This window comes from Panthera leo, chromosome B1, assembly GCF_018350215.1.
Source record: "Panthera leo isolate Ple1 chromosome B1, P.leo_Ple1_pat1.1, whole genome shotgun sequence".
Taxonomy (NCBI): domain Eukaryota; kingdom Metazoa; phylum Chordata; class Mammalia; order Carnivora; family Felidae; genus Panthera; species Panthera leo.
Genome location: NC_056682.1, coordinates 169,203,963 through 169,226,875, shown reverse-complemented (window position 1 = coordinate 169,226,875; position 22,913 = coordinate 169,203,963). Strand labels below are relative to the sequence as shown.

General features: G+C 36.1%; 1 protein-coding gene across 3 annotated transcripts in view; it reads right to left on the bottom strand.

Annotated features, from left to right (window-relative positions):
• The window catches only part of ATP8A1 (ATPase phospholipid transporting 8A1), a 230,837-nt gene that overhangs the window by 151,359 nt on the left and 56,565 nt on the right, over positions 1 to 22,913 (bottom strand). The window contains exons 6-11 of one of the 3 annotated variants that reach the window (XM_042936485.1): positions 19,409 to 19,449; positions 13,294 to 13,367; positions 7,312 to 7,381; positions 6,118 to 6,245; positions 1,856 to 1,967; positions 412 to 577 (exon numbers count right to left, since the gene is read on the bottom strand). In XM_042936485.1, coding sequence (XP_042792419.1) covers positions 412 to 577; positions 1,856 to 1,967; positions 6,118 to 6,245; positions 7,312 to 7,381; positions 13,294 to 13,367; positions 19,409 to 19,449 — 591 coding nt within the window. Of the gene's footprint in view, positions 1 to 411; positions 578 to 1,855; positions 1,968 to 6,117; positions 6,246 to 7,311; positions 7,382 to 8,429; positions 9,882 to 13,293; positions 13,368 to 19,408; positions 19,450 to 22,913 lie in introns of those variants that run through there. The other 2 variants (XM_042936486.1, XM_042936487.1) reach the window with 2 other exon arrangements.

Sequence of the window (22,913 nt, the reverse complement as noted above, 5' to 3'; positions counted from 1 at the left end):
GCATTCATAGATTCAAGTGAAAGTACGTTCAATTTAAACATTTTACAAGCATGTGGTTTACTTTTGGTGCTTTAAATATAATCAATCTGCTTTCTTTACACAGATAGCTACCTAACCACCTGTGTTAAAATATTTTAAAGAATAAATGAATAACATTAAATAAAATACAAAATAACATTTTATGTTATTACAGAGTGCTCATTATATTTTTAAGAATTCTCAAATTTTAGAGACTCTAACATTTTACTTCCTTTTGCTGGAAACTGCATTGAAAAATAAAAATTAAATGCCCAGTTATCTTGGCAACAAGGTTTCCTTTTTAGGAATAATAGGAAATCTCAAGTCAGCCGTGAAATAAATACACGTTTTAATGAAAGAAAAACTAAGTACAATAGGCACTTTAATGCTTACAGTTTAGATTGAGATACCAGTGCTTTCCAGAATGCCTCCGATTCCAAATGGCTGAACCCACAGAACAGATAAGAGACATGGCAATTAAGATACAAAATAAAATCAAAATTTGTACATTTGTAATCCGTTCCACATTTGAGAGTTTAAGTGGTGGACTTGTTGAATTCTGTAAAAAGAAACAATATGAGCAATAAAAATGTGGACACATTGATTTAGTAATGTATATTTGGTATTTTGATGAAGACGACAGAGTAAGTCACACCTCAAAATCTAGACATGAGTAGATACATGAAAATTACACAGAAATAAGCTGTCAAATGTTAACCACCTTTCCCTCCCCACCCCGCCCGTATCTTTATCTAACGTAAAACAATAAAAAGAGAAGGAAATGATAATCCTTTATAGACACGACTTTTGCATTGAGGCAGGCAAGATGAACAATGCATTACTTGACTACTTAGACTAGAAGCATCTAGCATCTCAGCTCTGGAAGAGAGGCAGAGAGGGTGGCCTATGCACCCACAACCAGAGACCTGGAAGTTCCAAACTATGAAGACCACATTTAAAGGATCTCTGGTTTCCACATTTCTGGTGGCAGTTAGCAACTCTTTTACTGAATACGGCAACCATCTAAGTGGCCCTGGCTGTAGGAAATGACAGAGGTTTCCTCAGCTGTATTTAATGATAAAAATCATCACGCTAGGTCAGTGCTAACCAAGGCGTCCACAGAAGAGAAAATTAAATCTGTGATAATAGATATAAAATAATGGCTTACAGAATTTATAGAATGGCTAGGGGTGGAATCATTAATAGCAGTCCTGTCTGCCTGTCGATAACGTCTCCACGACTTTACAAAGTTATCAGAACTGAAACCAGTTTTTCATTTAGTATCTTAAAATGGTATTCCCTACCCACCTAACCAGTGAACACTCCTATTATATCCCCAGGCGCATGTAAACACTAGAAGTGCGAAGACTAAAGTTGATTAAACGTGGGCTAATGTTAAAAATGTTACCAAAAAATGGTCAACATTTGACTCTCAGATTCTTTTCATTTTATGAAAAAGTGAAACCAAGTTCTAAAATTTGATCACTGTATTAAAATAAAATTATAAGACAAATACTTTAACATAGAGCACTCGTCATTACATAGACATCTAGTATTAATCACTGCAATAGTTAGTAAATGCTGCCAAGGGGCCAACACACAAAATCATTAAGAGTTCATGCACTGTTGATGCCTGATGAAACTTTCCACTGTTCTTGTGTGCATGAACCATTTCATAGCCCCACACACCGAAGAATGAGATTCTGAATGTATAGAGTGGGGCTCAGGAATCTGTGACAGATGGTCTGCTATGTTTCACACTACTGCATAGAGAGCTACAAATAGCACATTTTTCAAGAGAATAGGTCCAAAAAGTTTTCATAGATAAGAATCCCACCTGCATCAGCTTGGTATCATGTCCGGTGTAGACAACTATTCCATGAACCCACTGTGTGTTTCTCAACTGGGCGCCTCGAAGAAGAATCTGATCTGCTCCCAGGGGGACAGTGCTAGGACAGATCATGTTGTGACATTAGAAACATTTTCTAAAATGCTTAAGAATTCTATAGTTATTACATAGTTCCAACAAAGGTTCTGTTATTAAAATAACCCTTCTCACATTCACTTTATTTTTAGAAAAGAAGTAATTTTCCTACCAGTAAGAATAATTTTCTTACCCAAGGACAGCTGGAAGGAAGCATTCCAGTTGCTTCTCCTTAGCACCAAACCAGCCATTTCCTACAACTTCATTATCCAAGACAGTAGGCAATATTTTAGAACTCAGAGGTTAATTTTCAAACCTATTTTAGACTCTTCCTGATTTAGTAAGTCTGTTTAGGTTTCTAAGATGTTTGGAAGCGGTGAGGTTAGGGGATCTGCTCCCCTCCCACACCTAATTAAAAACAGCTTTGTGCATAATAAAGGCCCAAATAATATACAAGGCAAGGTAAATACATAGATCTCATCATCCACTTGCACTGCCACCCCTGCCCTGCAGAGATAAATCCCTGTATTTAAAATCTCTAGGATAATTTATCATATTTGAATATCAATTATCTAAGAACTATGAATAAGTTTCCAATAAATGGTAAGCATCTAATGTCTTAAAACATTCCTCTGAAATGACAGCAAATTGAAGATATATATTCCATCTAATTTAAAACACATTTTTCATGAATAAAGGCCAACTTGAGTCTTTTGCAAGTTCTTTGTAAAACTATCCACCCTGGTAGGTTGTTGGCTGACACAACCTTACACAGAGAGGTACAAGCTATCAGAGATATAGTGGGATTCTTGACGGAGATGTACTGCACAAAATGTAATGGCTTAAGGATTTCTATCACTAGGTCTTCATTTTAGGAAAAAAAGCAAGAAAGAAATGTCAAATATAAAGAAAAATACATTAAAAAAAAAACCTGGAAAAAGAAGGCAACAGTTGGTCCAAGTAAAGTCTCTGGAGAACCCAGAACTTCTTACAGAACTTCTTTGCCAGCAGAGGGCAAAGTGAGGTTGAGTCTTCCATTCCTGGTGGGCTTTCATGGTCTGTTAGGTGGCTAAAGCTAGTAGCAGCTTGGGCCTTAGACCTTCTTTCAAGAACTGCCCAACGATCACTGGCTCAGGTGACATCAGTTCAGGTCATAACAGCACCTGAAGGCCTCTACTTAAGCAAGCCTTTAAGAAACGGTGTATGCCAATCTAGAAAAAGACTACAGTATCTATAATTCTCATTCTTTCTGTAAACAGCATGCTTTTCAGACCCAGCTGGAAGGGAACCCTTTGTGTATATGTCTCAAGATGTTTCAGAGTGGGAGGGGACCTTAGGCCTAAAGCACGTTTCCAAGAAATTCTTGGGAAGCTGCTAGCCTATACTTGAAGCACGTAAGTGCCAACCATTCCTCACATATACAATGAGGTACAATAGGACAACTGTCACCTTGGCATTTGTGGTATGGATTGATTGGAATTAGGTACAGACTCTTCAAAAAAAAAAAAAAAACCAAAAATACTCTTTTTCAATTATGAAGATTCAACATAAGTTAGCTATTACTACATTTCATCAGAGGTGGAATTCCAAAGCTTCTGGCATTAGACAGTGACCCTCATCCTTAATAATGGAATCAAAGTACACATGTTCCAAATAAAGGGGCTCCAAGAGCTCTGGGTAATCACTGTAAAAGTCAAATGTGCCACAATACGAAGGTATTGAAAATCTGTTTCCACCTTTCATATATATTAAAGCTTATTGTATAAATTCTATCTTACCCTAAGTCTTGGCACTATCATATAGTTTCTCTTTCACTGCATTGATTTGCTTGGCATTGATTTCATGGGGAACTGATAAGAAATGGAAGCTGGCCAGTTAGGAATGTCAGACTACAGAAACATTACTTATATAAGTGGCCAACTCTATTATTAGTCTATAACCATATGTTCACTCTGTGAGGTCACTCTGTGCAAATTTTAGAACAATATATAATTCATGAATTACAGGAAAGCTTTTGGTGGATCTGAATGAGGATGACAGTTTAGGGTATATCTTACATGTTCTTTAGAATTCAAACACTGTAATAATGCAATTATAAAATAATGAAGGCACTGATAATCTCTCAGGCTGGTGGAATGACTAGCGCATTTAGCTGGCCACTACCTATGCCTGGGGGTAGAGGAGACAGAGGAGAAGGAAAGCGAGGGCAAGAGGAAGAAGTGGCAGATGGGAGAGACCCTACCCTTCCTTGCCAGGTTCTGCTCCATTTCTGCTCCCTTTTCTAACAAAGCTCCTTGAAAAGGCTGTCTACACTTGGTATTTTCAACTCCTCTTCTTCCACTATCTCAGACTCACTTCATCAGGCTCTGCCTGCTCTAACCAAGCTCAAGGATATCGACTTGCTAAACGGAACTGTTAATTCTCAGCCTCATTGTGCTTGACCAACAGCAACATCTGACCCATGTCTGTCACTCCCTTTGCCTTGGTAGACTTTCCTCACTCCATCTCAGCTTTCTTCCTACCAACCTGATTTTGGTTTCTTTGGCTGGTCTCTCCCTTTTCCCAACCTTAATGTTGCAGTCTTAGGACAGTCCTTGGGACTCCTCACCTTTCTCTCCATACCGTTTCACCTTCACCTTCAGTGATTTCTTCCACTTCCATGGCTTTAATTATCTATGCCAACTATTCCCAAATTTATCTCATGACCCAGACTTCTATCCCAAGCTCTAGGCTTATATATTCATTTGCCTCCCTGACACAAACTTATTTGGCCCAAAACTGAACCGCTGAAATCCCCTTTAAAAACCCTCCAATGGATCACCATTTCACTCAGAGTAACACTCTACAATAGCCTTCAAAGCCTTGCATGGTCTGGCTTCCTCTTACTCCTCTACCCTTCTTTTATTACTCTTTCTTGGTAACTCTACTTCAACCACGCTGTTCTCCTTGAAATTTCATACCTACTCCAGGCACATTCCCACTTTAAAATGATGCAATAAATACAACTAATAATTTGCGCTGACTATTCCTTCTGTTTGGAATTCTCTCCCTCCAGTTGTATAAATGGCTAACTTGCTCTCCTCCTACTCACAGGCCTCAAATGTTACCTGATGAATGAGGCTTACTACAACCATTCTAACTCAAAAGTGATTTGCTCTCAAGGACACCCAAACTGCCTTGTCCTGGGCTATTTTTTTTTTTTCCAAAGCATTTATCACTTTCTAACCTAGAACAGAATTTTCTTATTTATCATTTGTTGTCTATTTGCCCTTTCCTTACTGCAAGAAAGTAAGCTCACAAGGGCGGGCATATTTATCTCTTTTGTTCACTGCAGTCTCCTGTTCCATCTCTGTACTTAGCCTACCTAGCCCACTGGGGGCTTGAGAAATACCGGTTGAATCTATGAAGAGAGAGACAGGAAAGAGAAGTGGGAAGGAATGAAGGGTAGAAAGGATGTAACAGTAAAGATAACTGTAGATGATAACACGGCCTAGAAAAGAGCATATGGAATTATACAGAGAAGACAAGACAGACAAGAAATTATCCAGTACAGTCAACTCCTTGCGGGTAGAATCTGATATCTTTGAGGCACCTAGAGATCACAGGAAAGGACCCAAGCCATGGAGATTGCAGATAGGCCTATGACATAAGTATTCTGGCCAAAGAATATGCCACTAATTAATGTGCCACAAGCCTGGCATATCCCTGAAAATATCCAACTGTCATCTTGAGGAAGTCTTCAGTTGCACCATATGCATGGAGTTAAGAGCTAACATTTCTGCAAAAAGACTCTTGGTAGAAGTAACACAGAAATACTTAAGAAGAGGTTTTGAGTGTTCAAACTTAGAGCATGAGAAAATAATATGCACCGAGGCTTGGAAAACACTCAGCAATACACTGAGACGCAGTGAATTCTGTTTTTTGTTTTGTTTTGTTTTTTATGTTTATTTTTGAGAGAGAGAGACACAAAGCATGAGCAGGGGAGGGGCAGAGAGAGAGGGAGACACAGAATCTGAAGCAGGATCCAGGCTCTGAGCTGTCAGCACAGAGCCTGACGTGGAGCTTGAACCCAGGAACTGTGAGATCATGACCTGAGCCGAAGATGGATGCTTAACTGACTGAGCCACCCAGGCACCCCTGAATTCTGGGTTCTTATAAAGACCAATTTTACATACCTATGTCCATCAAGCCTTATGTTTCCAACAAAATCGTACAGATGTCTGTTTGGACTTTCACACTCGATTCTGCCAGAAATTCTCATCAAACTGTCAATGTCTTTTATATCTGATGTTGCTGGTAAGCCCTGTTCAGAAATTTTTTAAAAAGCAAAAGAGTATATTAATTGCATTGTGTGCAGGAGGAGGGGGGATTCTGAATTCATCTCAGTCTTAGGATCTAAGAGGTCCCACTATTTTATAAGCAAGTCTCCTCCCTTACACAATACTGTTTGTCAAATCATAATTAAGGGTCACCTTCCTCTCTACTTGAATACAAGAATAGGGTAGCTTTTGTGAAAGATCTAAAACATACTTGAGACTATTAACTTGACTGCAAAGGTATTTTGAAGTAAGTCCTCAAAGAACTATGTGTTTCCAAAAATAAAATTAATATTTAGCATTATACAGTCTGCCTGCTGAATCTCAAAAAGAGAATGCAAAATAAACAGAACTATGTCCAAAGAGAATCGTTACATTTCTTTTCTGTTAGTCCACTGAGAAGGAAAACTCAAAAATAGTTCCTCCCTCTGGCCAACTAGCTTCTACTGGCTGGCAGTGAACAGGCCCCCGCTTCCTGGGGCACTCTGAGTTCAGGTGCCCTGATGACCTACTTCCATCACATCCCAAACTTCTCACTTGTCATTTCCATCATCCCCCTAGAAGCCCAGACAGTACATTTTTAAAAGTCTCCTCCTTAAAAAGACCGTTGCTTTCTATCGGAGATGGTATGAGAAGCAAATACAGAAATCCTAACTATTCCCTGAGATTAGTGAGACTTTTAGAACAGCAATGGAAACTATGCCTTTTCGATACAGCAAAGCCAAATAATAATTTGGGCCAGGCGAATGGGGACGATTAAATACGCGAACACATGTCAAAGTACTTAGAACTACTAAAATTATCATCATCGGGCTGTTGGCTATTACATGAAATATTAAAAATGTTACAAATAATATCTGTGTGATGGTCTATATTTAATCAGGCAAGTAAATCTGAGTCTTCATCTCAGTCAAAGACACCTCTTCATAGTGGCTCAGCAAGAAAGTATTTGCAATTAGATAGTCACTTCAATTCAAGACAACACCAGAAATAAAGCTCTTGATTCCATGTAATAAATCAGTAAAAATTACATAAACCTGTATTAGATCTTACCTGCCTAATTTTCAGGTTTGTTTCACCATCTAAGTTGGATGTTTCAATGTAGCACATGGCCTGGGGTTCACTGTTATTTAAAATTGAAAAGCAGAGAGATTTAGTGGGGGAAGAAAAGCATAATAATAACTTATTTAAATGCTTAGACTCACTGAAGCCTTTTGTTTTGAACAAAGCTTTAGTCGTCTAGTTTCATGATGATTTCCATTCTAAGTGCTAAATGCTGGGAGGCAGAACCCATGCGTCACAACTCATGGATCAGCTTTTCAGCTAGAACGACCACAAAGCAATTTCCTGATGCCAATCAGTACTGATCTTCAAGCTAATGTGGATGATTAGATTTGTCATGTGCTACTTAAATTGCTCATCCATAATGACACGACACAGACTGTATCTGAAATGTAAAAGCAGTTTTGTGTCCAGATTTATCTTTAGCTCAAAAATATCAAGTGAGATTACATGCTTGTAGCCCATGTATAAATTGGTTAAGGAAAGTGATTAGAAAATTCCAGATTGCTGCTTCTATAAACTTTCAGTGACCACCTTTTAAGAAAAGATGAACAGGATCATATGAACCATAATATTTAAATTTTAAGGCTACTTTTAAAAACTGTGTGAGATTTTACAATGGAAGTAGATATATACTTTAGATACATACTTCTGTTTTTGTTTTTTTCTGCTCCTGTTCTCTTTCTTAAGGTTATTTCAGAGATTCTTGTGGCAGAAAAAGCTAAAACTAAAACCAGCCAACTTGGCCATATTGCTCCTTGACCTGTCCATTTCATGGGTCCCCACCAGAATGTGTTTGGAAAAGTTTAGTGAGTGGTGGCTGGCAGAAGGGATGCACATTCTCCAGCATTATCACAGGTACTACATCCTGGACTGTGTATATCCTTTCCCTTCACAATCTGACTTTATGTGCCCAGCAAGTATAGACAGGTGAGTCTGTCATCTAATTGTATCCTCAAGTGTAAGGGAAAACGTTCTGAAGTTAAATCAATCTCATTAGCACTTGGTTATACAATAAGCCTTAGTAACATCATGGAAGTATAAATGTAATCTCTGATAAGCATATGTATTCAAAGTTAGAATGGAAAAAGTTTGTCAGTTACAAATACCTGAATCTTCTAATCAACTTCCAATTTGTACATGTGCAAAACACATTATTTCAAGTTTCAGAAATGGGCAGGTAGCTTAGTTTTGTGGCCTGGAGATTTGTGAAAATTGCTGAAACATACGGTCAATGATCAAATATTTTACAGATTCATTTTAATGTAACTTTGCAAGTTCTTCAATTCACTCAGTGGATTTTTTTTTCTCCCATAAAGGCTTATATTTTTTTCCCAACTGGAGAAATTTTTCAGTATTTATATTTTCGCTCTATTATATTCAACATATCATCTATCCAACATTTAACTTGGCTCTAGTAACTGCTAATTTGTAACTTATATATATATACATTTGAAACATAAATGGCTTATGAAATTTTAAAACATATCTTCCGACAATATAGAAGCATGGTGACAGATGTTAGGTGAACAATGCAGATTCCATACTTTGCCAGTAAAATGCATTAAAATATTACTGATCAATATGTCCAAGGCCATTCTCACATTAAAATGAGACTACCATTCTATCTTTTTTTTCACAAAGCAATTTTTCTAGGACTTTACATGCTAGGAAGTTAAAAAGTTAAACGGCTGACTTCTATTTGAAGTGGGGCAAATAAAATATGCATCCGAATTCAGAACATTCTTAATCCCTTAAGACAGCTGTTACTGAAGCAGTTCTTAATAGTGTTATGAAAAAGCAGCAAGAAGTTTTACATAAGGGATCATGCTACATAATAAATATTTCAGCAAATTATGGTGACATCCAAACGCAAGCTACAGTCAGAGAGGCAAAGCAGGCTTTTTGATTAGTAAGTGGAAAGATGAAACAAGATGCATATCACAATACAGACACTGGTAGACGGCTGAACTTTACCACGGGAACATGCACTTTGCCACTAGTAACAAGTGGGATAAAAACTGATCCCAAAGCATGCGGTACAAAAGGTACAACATCCAGCTTTGTGCAGGGGGTCCTCTGTAAACCCTATACAAGCCCAAATTATAGTCATAATTGCTGAAGGGATTCTACAGAACTCACAGTAAGTTTCAAATATAAGAATAAGGCAAAATTTCAATGACTTCATTTCATGAAAAGCTTAACACTGTTCAAAACAGTATCCTGGAGAGGTATTAAATTCAGCCTCGGTATTTAGGCATGTTGTTAAATATGGATATATATTAATGATGCACAGGAAATTAAAATCTACCTTTACTGGCATGCCTCATGAACTCCTATTGAGAACAATAGGAGCTGAATCTTCCCACCTGAGGGACAAACAGCATCCAATGTTGCATTCATAAAAGGCCTTTAAAACATTTGTGAAATGTCTATCTCCAAGAAGTATAAACATTTTTGTGTTTTACAGGAAGAGACATAGAACTCAACCATCTTTGGGTGTAATTGTTCTCTGCTGTAGGGTGAGGATCCACATACACACATCCTGTACGACTCAGTGGTTCTAACCTTGAGGACAGGCTGATGAGATCTGCTGGGAGATGTTCCCCATTGGTCACTTTCACTATTTCCCCTACTGCCACCTACAGGTCCCAGTTTAAAATAATTGAAACGGAAAAAAAAAAAAAAATGAAAAACAGAAAAAAGAAGAACCAAACAAATGGACAAAAGAGACAGAAAGTTTGAAATTATTATAGAAAATAATACATGTTAATAAAAATGTCTAATGTCCATTTTTTCAAAATTTATTTTGATCAGGTCTAAAGGCACAAGAAAATGTGAAATATTAAAGGTTTACTCAATTTGAAGCCCAATTTTCAATTTTTAATGTGGAAACTTTTGCTCCTTTTTTAAAGTTTATTCACAAGACTGTCTTCTCAAAAACAAAATTTTATATAGTTACTTTATCTTACAGATTTTCCTTTCTCCAATTCCTCACTCTCACGCCATCTAGTGTATGACCACTCCTACCCAAAAAGGAAAGAACTGTGGGAACAATTCTCTGAGAAACCAAGTATATTAGTCCTCTCCACCACCATCCCCAATACACTTAAAAAAAAAAGTATTAGAAATTTTCTGATTCCGAAACATTTTGAAAGTTAACTGCATACATATCATTACCTTTAATGCAAAGCTGTAAAGACATGGGTTTTAGAAGGCATAATTGCAGCCTTTTGAGTTGTTCAATAATTCATTAAGTCTTGGTGATGCATTGTCTTAAAAGGGTAATAAGCCTTTGAACCCAGGAGAAGTTTTTCAGAGAGGGTATGAAATAGACATGCCAGGAACCTGTGTGGACTTGAATTAACAGCTTGAGTTATTTTACTCTATATCTTACTTTCTAAACTTATATATGTATTTGTTATAAACTAAAACTTGTTTCTTCAAATGGAAGTGAAAAATCAATGAAACACCGTAACTTTCAACAATGTTCATGCTTTATTTTCAAACTACCTCAGAAAGGGTACACTATTAGTATTAATAATTGAAAATATTTGGAAATTAAAATGTTACAAACTGTTGTTTATGTTTACTGTTAAATAATGCTCATCTGCAGGTGAGAATCACCATGTCCTTATTCTGATAGTGGACAGTGTGGCATAATGAAGAGATCAGATTAATTAGGGATTAAATATTCCCACCTTGACTTAGTCGTTAGGTAAAGTTAAATGGCAAAAAATAAGACTTGAAGTCAAAATTACGCTTTCTGTTCAATGAGGACACAAACTTCTACCTATTTGTTAAGGTTAATGTACATTCACAAGAGTAGTGCAAAACTTTTTGAGAAAAAACAACCCTGAAAGGTGGCACTTTGACACTGGGATATAAATACATAATGGAAGAGGCTTTATACTTTGAGTCCTACTAAATAACTAAATGCAATGAGTCACACAATCTTTTAAGAAGTAATAATCTTTGGAGGAAGTTAATCTCTGTGGCTGCTATAGTAAGATATAGAAACTACTGGGGCACCTGGCTGGCTTAGTTGGTGAAATATGAGACTTGATCTTGGAGTTGTGAGTTTGAGCCCTACGTTGGGTGTAGAGATTACTTAAAAATCTTTTTAAAAAAAAAGATAGAAACTATTTCCATCTACCGTATCTATAGTTATACTACAGTATCTGTGAGCCACCAGTGAGTGTTTTTAACGTTGAGGAAATAACTCCTGTAAAAATGCTCCAAACTTTAAAAAAATATGAGCATAGAGCTTTCTGGGAGTTTCTGGGGGTGGATAGAGGCTGATGAAAAGTATTTTTTAAAACTTTCAATTCAAAATTATGTATAAAGTCAGGGCAATATAGTCAAGTATCTTCATGCTTTGGAGCATACAAAAAATAAAAACTGTAATTAATGGTACACATACATGATATTCTCTATGGTAAATTATGTCTCTCTGATAGGCGTAATCAGGAAAACACGATTACTTTCTTAAATTGCTGGAATGCTGTATTATCACTTTGAACTTTGACCATTTAGATGGTCAGTCATCCATTACATTTATCAAACTTTTATTTAGTACCACCGAGTGCCCATTGTTCTGTTGGCTAGGCATTCTTACAACTTAAATAAAAACTTACTGAATCTAAAGAAGAAGGAGAATCAGGGAATATCAGAGTTTCGTCATCTACTCCTTCTTCCTCACTTTAAAAGATGTGAAATCAAGGCCTGGGAGATGAAGTCTTTTGTTCAAAATCACCAAGCCAGGGTAAGAATCCTGATTTCCTGTCTCCTAGGCAGAGTGTTCTCTAGTACCTTATGCCATCTGGTATGTTGAGGCAGTGACAGCAAGCTCAACCGTTAAACTCATTCTCACACAGCCACATGTGGACCAGTACCTCTACTTCAGTTTTAGAAACCGACCCTAATTAAAGCTATGAGCAAAGAAAAATTAGTAACGAAAAGGCTGATTTAGAAACCCATTAATTTTAATTTTTCCGGAAATAAAATCTATAGGTGACACAAAAATCTCCCAGCTATAAAGTATGAAAGTACAACTACCTACAGTACTTCAACTACCCATAGACTTATTTCTATAAGTATCTGGAGAACTTCTGGCTCGGTTAAGTGTCACTAACTTGTTATAAATCCAATCACTTTAAATAATGACCTGATTAAATAGATTTTGAAAAAAGGACACTGTCCATATTTATATGTGGATTTTACAAATAAAACTGTCCAAGGAAATGATGATAAACAACCTCTAAGATATTAAAAAACATTTTTCTTAATTTATATTAGGACCAGTTTTACAGTTTTTAAACCCCAAACCACTTGAAAACCGCATTCTTTAAAAGGTAACAGTGCCATATGTTCTGAATACTAATTCATGACTGTCTTAAATATGAATAAAACAAAAATTATCTAAATTCAGTCATGGAAAGAATTTAAAAGAGCAAAATACTTCAATTTTTTTTTTGTTGTTGTTGGAAGAGTATGGCGTTTCAAAAGGTATGACGACAAAAAAGAAATCATTCATCCATTTTCTTGCACTAATGTCCCATAAAGATCAAGAAAGTTTGGAGGGATATATTAATGCATCATAGAAGAATTTATCATGAACAAGGACTGCAAGATAAAAATCAATAGAACCCCATCCATGTATTATATAAACAACAGGAAATCTCATGAGTTAGTGGTCCACACACAAGGATCTGGATGTAGCCAGAGAGAGAGCAGACTTCTAATTGTAATGATAACTTTTGAATTACACAGGATAGTACCTATCACTTATTCTATATGGCAAATAAGAAAGAGTCCATTAAGTCCAATCAATTTTTTAATGTTTAATTCAAAATCATTAGAGAGGTTTGAAATTCTTCGTTTATTCCTTATTTCCTTGGAGAAATCACAAGGTCAATGCAGGGTAGAGAAACCATCCTCTACACTGTTTGAGCATCAGTAGGTAATCTCTACCTTGATGAGAGAAGTACAGTGTCAGCAGGTATATACTCTTTGCCTTTTATTATAACTATATCTCCAACATTTACCTGAAAGAAAACTGGGAATTGGTTAATTATCTGCATTGAAAGATAGTTACAAATATACAACCCACTGTATTTAAGCATAGAACACAGTAAAAAATGGTTACTGGCAAACAAGAACCACTTATCTTCACAAAATGGCATAAAATGATCTAGGAGTGAGGCCAAGGATGGGACAGTCCTTTAAAATATGAACACTGTATCTTTTTTTTCCAACTACAGGGCTTAGCTTAATAAATCCATCCATTTTATCCACTGACATCTCAATTTCTCACATTCTCTATGACATAAAAATAAAAAGGAGGAATTTACCAAAGGTGATCTTTACCCTGCTTAAGGAAATCTCAGTGCAACTGGAAAAGCTAACTACCATATATATGATCATTATTCCTCATGATGGTCCTATAAAATAGGTTTTGATTATAATTTACAGTTTAGAGAGGAAAAAAAAAGAGCCTTATTAGCTTCTAAGTTATTTCTCTAAGATCACAGTGAGAGGAAGAGGTTAGACTCAAACCCTTATCTGACTGGCTGCAAAGCTTGATTTTGCGTAAGTAAATATAGTAAACCTATGTTGTATTTTAAATTAAAAAAAAAAAACAGCTTAATATCTTCCTGGCTTTTCTACCCAGTAGCATTTTTGTGAACATGTCCTAAAGACACATTAAAGATATAATAAGCCCAGAACCTTTCTAGAGGTGATTTAAGTGATAGGTGTGTCATAGAGTTTTGAGCAAACATTAGGACTCCAACTAAGTCACAACTGGACCAAGTTACACTGATAACCACTCTCATTAGATCATGAAAGTGCCCTGTTAGGAGCCAAATAAACCTCCAAATAAGCTTCAATATTTAATCAAGAGAAGAAAAGTCTTTTTTTGTTATTGTTAAAGCCTTTTTGTTCTTTCCTCTCTCAACTTTTCCTTGAACCCTAAAATAACACTTTATTGGATGGGGGGGGGGTGGGGAGGAGAGAATTGTGTCCTCAGCAGGAATCGCAATAAGAAATTATTGCAGAGACAGACCACTGTGGTTACTTTATATGCCGGGGGAGGAAATTAGGCAAGGTTGGAGGGGGTCTTCTCGTGTATGGTATGTATGTTGGCTATCCAGGTAGGGAAGCTCTAATTCAAGGGAGATTTTAGCTGAAATCTGGATGATTGGAAACGGACAAATTTCCAGGGACGTTGGAATCAAACACACCAACCCTCAAAAAAGGGGAAGTAACAAAACCCCAGCAAGTATAGGTGTAAACAGGCCTGTTATGTGTTGTGATTGTACTCTGATTGCACCCAAGATCAAGAAGTATAAGGTCAATGGAGCTACAGCATTTGGAGAGAATGTTACCCAGGCTACCATTTAAATGTTCTTTAATCTCCTATTGCATGTTAATGTTTGCTACCCAATCAGACTATATGCTTCATAAAATCGAATAGTTGTCCACATTATAGTGTAAGAGTTTAACAGTCAGACTTACAAAAATCCCTTACTGATCCCACTGCTTTTCCACATCTTTATTCATTGTTAAGACAAAAGCCAGGCTTGTGGTCATTCAACTGAGGACTGAAAGAAACTATTAGCACCTTACACGGTGGTATGAAGTAGTTAGTTACTCAGGGGCCTGTGAAAACCAAAGGCTCACCACCGAGAGCTAAAGCAGTTCTTGCAGTACTATGAGGACAGCAGGGAACTTACCTGCCCCCTCCTTATGATGCCTGTTTTAGATCGCTTCTCAAACACGACCAAGCACCTCTCTTTCTTTTTTTGGTTTTGCATTCCTAAAGTGGCATTCCCCCTTTCCAGCCTAGTGTGTGCATAAGATTAATGGACAGAAGAGGAAGTCAAGTTGGTACAAATTGCTTGACCACATGTTCTCAGTGGAGGAACATCATGACAGAGCACTTAGTTCCTCAAATACTGATGTTAAGGAAATATTCAGGGCTTTAGACCATCACCTTGAGCCTTCTCAAGTCACTGACATTCATACCTACAACTGAGGATTATGTAAAAGAGTAAGTTTATCAAACTGTAATGGACTGATTTAGAATCTTTGTCCAATTAAAGACCCCAGCATATTAATATTTTTACTAAGAAATTTTTGGAGATATAAATTCTAAATCCAAACAAAAGCATTTCATGCTGGAAACTTCATGTCTTAAAGCAGCTTTAGGGAGTGACCTGTACACCTGCAAAGAGCCCACCACTCCATACTTCTCTACAAAGCCAGGAGAATGTGCTGAGTCTAAGATCCCTCCTAAATTCTCCACCTGCAACTATCTCCAAAACCTGTGAACAATTTCAGCTGCATCTCAATTTGAAGAACTAGACTTTGCGGTCAGGGCCATGGAAGGCAGTAGCTTACACGTCAAGAATGGAGATGCACTGCCTTGTATAGGGCTTTGTCACTGCAATACTTGCTTTGGAAGTCAGACAGTTTGTGCAACAGAGAAAAGTCTTCAGGGTAAAACTGGAGAGATGAACTATTAACGTCTGAGAGCTGAAGTGTGCCCATCTGTGAATGACTGGACGTATGCTGTGCAAAACTGTAGGTCCTCTGAGGACAATTAAAAGGTAGCTGCAGTAGCCACACATTTAGAAAAACAAAGAAATCAAGTCCTGAAAGAAAGCCCCATTAGCGCCGGTAAGGGTAATATGCTTATTGTATTACCCTGGCATGAGGATCAGACTCTTGGTTTCAGTTTATTGATTTTATTTTTAATTGTACAAAATGTGACATAAGCTAAAGAGAAGACTTGTCCCACAACCTGGCTAACCCAACAAGCAAGGCTGCTTGCCTGTCTACTCAGTGTTCAATAAACCATTTTTACATAGTTGACATCTTAGCATAAATGCCTCTGTTCTTCTCACCTATGATTATATTTCATGACACAGGGACCCTCATATGTCTTGCTTGCTGTTCATTGCTTGGCACATACACTCAATAAATATTTGCTGAATGAATGGTATAAAATCTTTCTATGATGCCACAGTATTTGAAATTACAGCTTTTACTTATCACAAAATATGCCAGAGTGTAGAATGTTGTAATTTAAAAAACATTTTCCCAGGGCACCTGGGTGGCTCAGTCAGTTGGGTGTCTGACTTTGGCTTAGGTCATGATCTCACAGTTCGTGGGTTTGAGCCCCATGTCGGGCTCTGTGCTGACAGCTCAGAGCCTGGATCCTGCTTCGGATTCTGTGTCTCCCTCTCTCTCTGCCCCTCCCCTGATCACTCTCTGTCTCTGTCTCTCAAAAATAAAGGTTAAAAAAAAAATTAAAAAACACTTTCCTTAATGGTGGATATCCACATTAGTCTACCTTTTCATCGTTATAAAAAATGTTACAATAAATATTTTTATGCATGTACAGGTTTTTTCCTCTACTTAATCATTATTTTCTCAGGTTAAATTCCCAGAATCCCCTTTTTATGATTCTCAATATGAAGACCTAAATTATTAATCCACAATAGTATGTGAATGAAATACTTCATAAAACAAAAAATCTTAAGTAAAGTAGAAGTATAGCAAATGAGACACCAATATTGCTTAAATTTGCAACTTTAATAACTAGGTTGAATATTACACTGAGTCTGGTTGCTTACTACAGATCTTCTTGCTTATTGCCAACTTTTATTTCCTATTTATATAACAATTTCAATCTTTTGTCCTATTTGGCACAACTATTTTTCCCTATTGTGCCTAATTATTTGTGCTTTTGCTGTGCATTTTTAAAAAAATTTATAGGATCAAATTCCAGACAGCTTGAGATCTTGCTCTTCTCCAAATATTTCTTAAAGTCTTTATTCTATTTGTATGTTTTTCAAGACCAACATTTTAACATTTAAGCCAGTTGGAATTTATTTTAGCATGGGATGTGACTTAGATATAAACTGCATTATTTCTTGAAACTTGCAAGTTGGTGATTTCCAACATCATTTATTAAATAATTATTTTATCAATGATTTTTTGCCCTCTTTATTAAATATTAAATGGGCTTTATTTCAGGGCATCCTTGTCCCTTTTCTTCTAGTCTATTTTACTCTATTTATCAATGCCTATTTTGGCAACAGAACCATACTATCTTAATAACTTCTGCTCTCCATTTTACTCATCCTTGCACACAGCTCATTTTCCCAAAATATTCTTCTATTTTCTTGACTGTTTCTTTTTGAAATTAAGATGAATAATTTAGTCAACTCTTGAGGAAAAAATAATAATTTCCCTGGGATTATATTACACCAATACTTTGGAACAACTGGTACTTTTGGTTTTGCTAGGAATTTGACATAATTGCCCATTTATGTCAATCCTTAACACCTAAAAAGCTTTGATGTTGTCTTTACAAAGGTCATATACATACCTTAAATTTATTTGTAAGCATCTCACATGCCACTGGGAATGAGATCTTTCATTGTATTTTTCTAATTTGATATCTCCAACAAAAGAAATGCTGTTAATTTTTGAGTATTTATCTTGAATTCATCATTGAGCCAACTTTTAAAAATTCTAGCTAATTAAGTATCTAATACAAATTATTAAGTAACATCAGTTCATGCTGGCTGGGTAACTTTTGGCAACACTTTAAATTTTATTCCTCTGCTTCTGTAAGTGGGATGCGCAGGGAGGGTGTGGCACTGATCCCCAAGACAACAAAGAATGCTAACATTATGGGTAATCATGGGCTGCTGATTTCCTGTCTGTGAAAAACTGAGTTACAGTAATTCACTCAATCTTGAAATAATGAAAAAAAAAAGACATCAGTAAAATAAGACATTGTAATAGGCTAATTTTAGAGGAAAGTCATGCATGCTTATCTCCTGACTTTATGACTGCTTACTTTGGATAAGATGGTAAGAAACTGATATATCAATTTATTAAGAAACGTGTCTAAGCTAATTACTATGACAAACCTAGTAAATGATACACATTTATAATACAATTCAATTCGTCATACTTGATTACATCCTACCAATCTTCTAAAATGTTTAAATCCACAAGTGCCAAAGAAGAGCAAAAGGAAACTTCTTTTGAAGCAATTTTTTGAGCTTTTTCATTTTTTTATTGTGCTTCTCTGAGCGGTGACTATGAAAGGACTAAGGAAAGCACAGTCAAGGTATTTTCCTCTTTGTTACTTTTATGTCAAAGACCAGAGAGAGTAGTGAGTTTTTAAACACGCAGGAAGGGAGATGTCAATCTTTATTTTGGCCACTGATTTAAAATGAGAAAAATGCAATCAACTGAGAGGGAATTTGTTCCCTGCAGGGACACAAGGTGACTATGAACATCACAGGGCAGAATTAAGGGAATGGCCTTCAAGCTGCTGGGAAATACTGGAAGGCAAGTAACCAGCTGAGTGGGACACCTAAGCTGTTCCTAGCAATCTCAGAAAACAAAATCCCCCAGGTAGAGTGGCTTTGCCTCCAAAAGTCTTTCACCAAGTTATAAAGGTTCTTTGCTTGTGAATAGAGTTAGACTCTAGTTAGACTAGAGTTAATGGTCTCCCAGGACTAAGGGAGAACTAGTAACAATTGCTTACCTTTTGAAACTGAGGTCTTAAAAGCACTTAGATAACACATGTTAAATGATGACTCAACTCACTAACTGCCATGTTACACATCCTGTGAGCGTGTTAACCTCTCGAGACTATGGAATTGATTTCCAGTTCATTAGAAAATGATGTTTAGGTTAGTAAGCTTTTTTTTTTTTTTTTTTAAGGAACTCTAATTCTTAGTTTTGCTTGGACAGTAGATGATTAAAGCAAAAAGTTTCAACACAAAACAGTTCATGGTTAAATGAAATCTATGAAAAACAGTACTCAAAATATACTATGAAAAACAAAGAATTCCAAATATTACTTTTCAAGTCTTTCTAGCATATTTCAGAATTAAATGAGAGTGACTAAAGACTCCATGTATGTTTACAACATTAATTACTAAACAGCTTTCGTATCAGAAGTCATGACATTTGTTTACATCACACACAAAAATTGTATCTATTAGAGTACACATCGATGCACTTCTTCTGGAACAAAATAAAAATCAATGCGTACCTTTTCCCAGTGCACAATTTCCCAAGCACCATTTCTCAAAACTGGAAAAAGAAAACGTGACATTTTTAGAAACATTTTTACTACTTATTAAAAGCCTGCTTCTGAGGAAATGATCATTTTAAATGGACAGCTTCAAAAAATGAACCAGCAGCAATTTTTATAGATTTAAAAATTAATTATGACAGCAAAGATGCTATAAAATTTCACACAGAATTAAAAAAACAACCCATGCACATTTTAGATCCCACAATAAAACATTACTAGCAGAGGGTAATCTCACTGGTGCTCAGGGGCTTTCTTGAGCACAAAGAAGAATTACAGGCCACGGCTGGAGGAGAAAGCCACACAGATGATGTGAAAAGGGAGTGGCAAGCTAAAAGAGCATTTCAGAAGCCATACAGTAGCAATGTTTAAAAAAAAAAAAGAAAGGTTTACAGGCACAGAAGAAACAGATTTCACATTGGTTAGTAAAAATTTAACACATAAACAGATAAAGAATTTGCGCCTTTAGTTTTCTAATAGGGCAAAACTGCGTAAGTTTCCATATTTGGTTTACTGAGAAGAAATGAAAGAAGAGGCTACTATTAAATTATGATAGAGGGATACTTTATTAGTGTCTTATTATTGCTTCACAGCAGTAACGTTGCTCAGTACATCTTTTTTCATCCCCAGTATGTGTCTGTGGCATAATATTGAATATACCAATAGACACTAAAAGATAAAATTAAAAAAAAAACAGTAAAGATAATAATGCAAGGTAGAAAGTACAGCACTTAGTACTTAAGGAATAGGTCAAGGTCAGTCAACAAATTATCCCCACAGTAAACTGCATGAGGGCAAAGCCAGTATTTGCACCATTTAATAATATTCCCTGGAAACAGCACAGTTCCTGGTGCAAAGGAGCTACTCAGTAAATATATGCAGGAGAAATAATTGATAGGTACAAAACTTTAGATTCAGATTCTTTTGATGTTAGAAAAGTTGAAACCTGAGCCCTCTGAGGTAAATCACAATGATAATAACCTCCAAAATGTTAAACAGCAAAAACAGCATTAGTCACATACCAACAGGTCTTGCAGTCAGTATTACGATACAAATTAGTTTAATGTAAATACAATCTTTTTTGCTTTTCAAAATTCCCTGAACACAAGGCTGTGTCTTATTCATTTTCTCATGGTACCTCACAGCACTCCTAGTAAGACACTCAAATGTTTGTTAAAGAAATGAATAAGTCCAACAATGAATATCCTACAGTGCATTTTGGTGAACCCACTTCATTAAATTAAAACAATAATAATTCCACGTTGAAGAGCTAACACTAAAATATTTCCAGTACAATTTCTGTAACTATATGACCAAGTTAAAGTTCCAATTTTTGCAATATCGTACAGTTATGGGTCAAGGATCTGAACCTCAGGCATCCAAAAGTGATCACTACATTCTAAAACAGAACTCTAATGCCCGCAGAGTTTATCAAACTGATCCCAGGACTACACCTGCTCCTTCATGCTGTTCCCTGAGTACAAGAGGGTCAGGGCATGAGACAGAGTAAAAGGCCACGGGTACAGATGTCGTCTGTCGCTGCTTAGCAGTGTCTTTCTCACAATTAGTTGTTACAAAGAATAAAGAATAAATGAGAGGGCTCTGCCTTTTAATGGCTTAATCCAGTAGCTACAATATAGTAAGTACACTTCTCAACAAAGACAGCTAGCCAAGTGCTGCTCAAATCAACTATAACTAAGATTAACTGACACTGCATAATGGGGTCAAATTTGCAGTATTTTAAATTAGAAAAATATTATTCAACAGCAGCCAGAGTCCTTTACTGCCATTTAGTTTCTTCTGATCCTATCTCATATATTCTCTCAATTGCAGTACTTAGGTTTTTAAAAAAAATCAGTGCCCAATATTTCTAGAATTGAAATTTGGCATGAAAATGAAGACTTCAGCTTATCTGGAAAGCTCAGAAGGTCACTCAATTCCCGCCTAAGCCTCGAACAGAGCAGTGGCCACCTTTCTCCATGGGGCTCACCGCATTCATGGTTTCCTGTGTTCTCATACCCAGCCTGCTTCCCTTATTTAGGGCAACTGCCTGGCTCATGCCTACGAGGTCTTCTTTTATTAACTGAGGTATAACAAAATGTACAGATCTTAAGTGTTCAATGAGTTTTGAAAACTGTAAACACCTGTGAATCTACCACTCATCACAACATATAAAACTTCAGAAAGATCCCTCACGCTCTTTTACAATCCATCCCTCCATCTCTAGAGGCAAATATAAATTAGTCACCATAGATTAGTCTTACATTTCGTATACATGGACTCATACAGTATGTGTGTACCTGAGATTCTATCTGTAAGTGACGAATCATTAAATTCTACACCTGAAACTAATATTATACTGTATGTTAACTAACTGCAATTTAAATAAAAATCTGGAGAAAGAAAACATATATTTCTCCTTAAGGTGAAAATTAAAAAAAAAAAAAGATTTTACATTTTCCTAATTAAAGTAACGTGGTGCTGTACTAGGTAGATTTCTAGACTCTGTATTTATTTTACTGATCAATTTGCATATCTTCACAATACATGCCATCTTGATTATTGTAACTTTATGGCAAGTTTTGACATCAAGTAAATCTTCTCTTTTGTTCTTTTTTTTATGTAGTTTTGGCTATTCTATGTCCTTTGCATTTCCACATAAATTTTAGAATCAAATCATTAATTCTTAAAACAATACCTCCTGAGATTTTTGATGTGGGGCTTGAGTCTTTCAATCCCTGGACAACCTCTACCTCTGTATTTATTTACATCTTCATTAATTTTTCTCAGATTTGTTTTTGTAGGTTACTGTATAGGAGTCTTTCATTAGATTTATCTATTGATATTTGATAACTTTTTCTTATATTGTAAATGGTATATTTACTTCATTTCCCACTGGTCACTGGTAGTCTATAGAAATGAATTAAACTTTCATACAATGACCTTGCTATCTGGTAATTTTGTTAAATTTACTTATTAATTTAGATAAGGTTTTCTCACTGTTTTTGTAGCAATACTTTTAAGAAACTTAAATTCTCCTGATTAGTGATGCTATATTGTTGTTTGAGGTGGTTTTATTGTTCTCATATGCCTCACTGTTCATCTCTTTATTTTTAAAATCTCTTCTGCTCTTATGTAAAAAAAAAAAAAAAAAATCACTGAAAATTAGGAAGACGTTTTACTACTAAAAATTTCCTGTTGATTCTATGTCTTGAGCATCTCCAATTCGGCATCTCCTCCACCATCACCAACACCAGCACCCCTACTTGAAGCAACCATCATGTGCCCCCAGCTAGAGATCTGCATTAGCCTCACCATTAGTTTCCCACATTCATTCCTGATCTCTTTCAAATTTAGTGTCTATAGCATAGCTATAATAACTATATGTAATGATTATCTATATTTGTACAACTATGGATTATTATGTATCAGTCCACATATCCTTACATACACACAAATATAT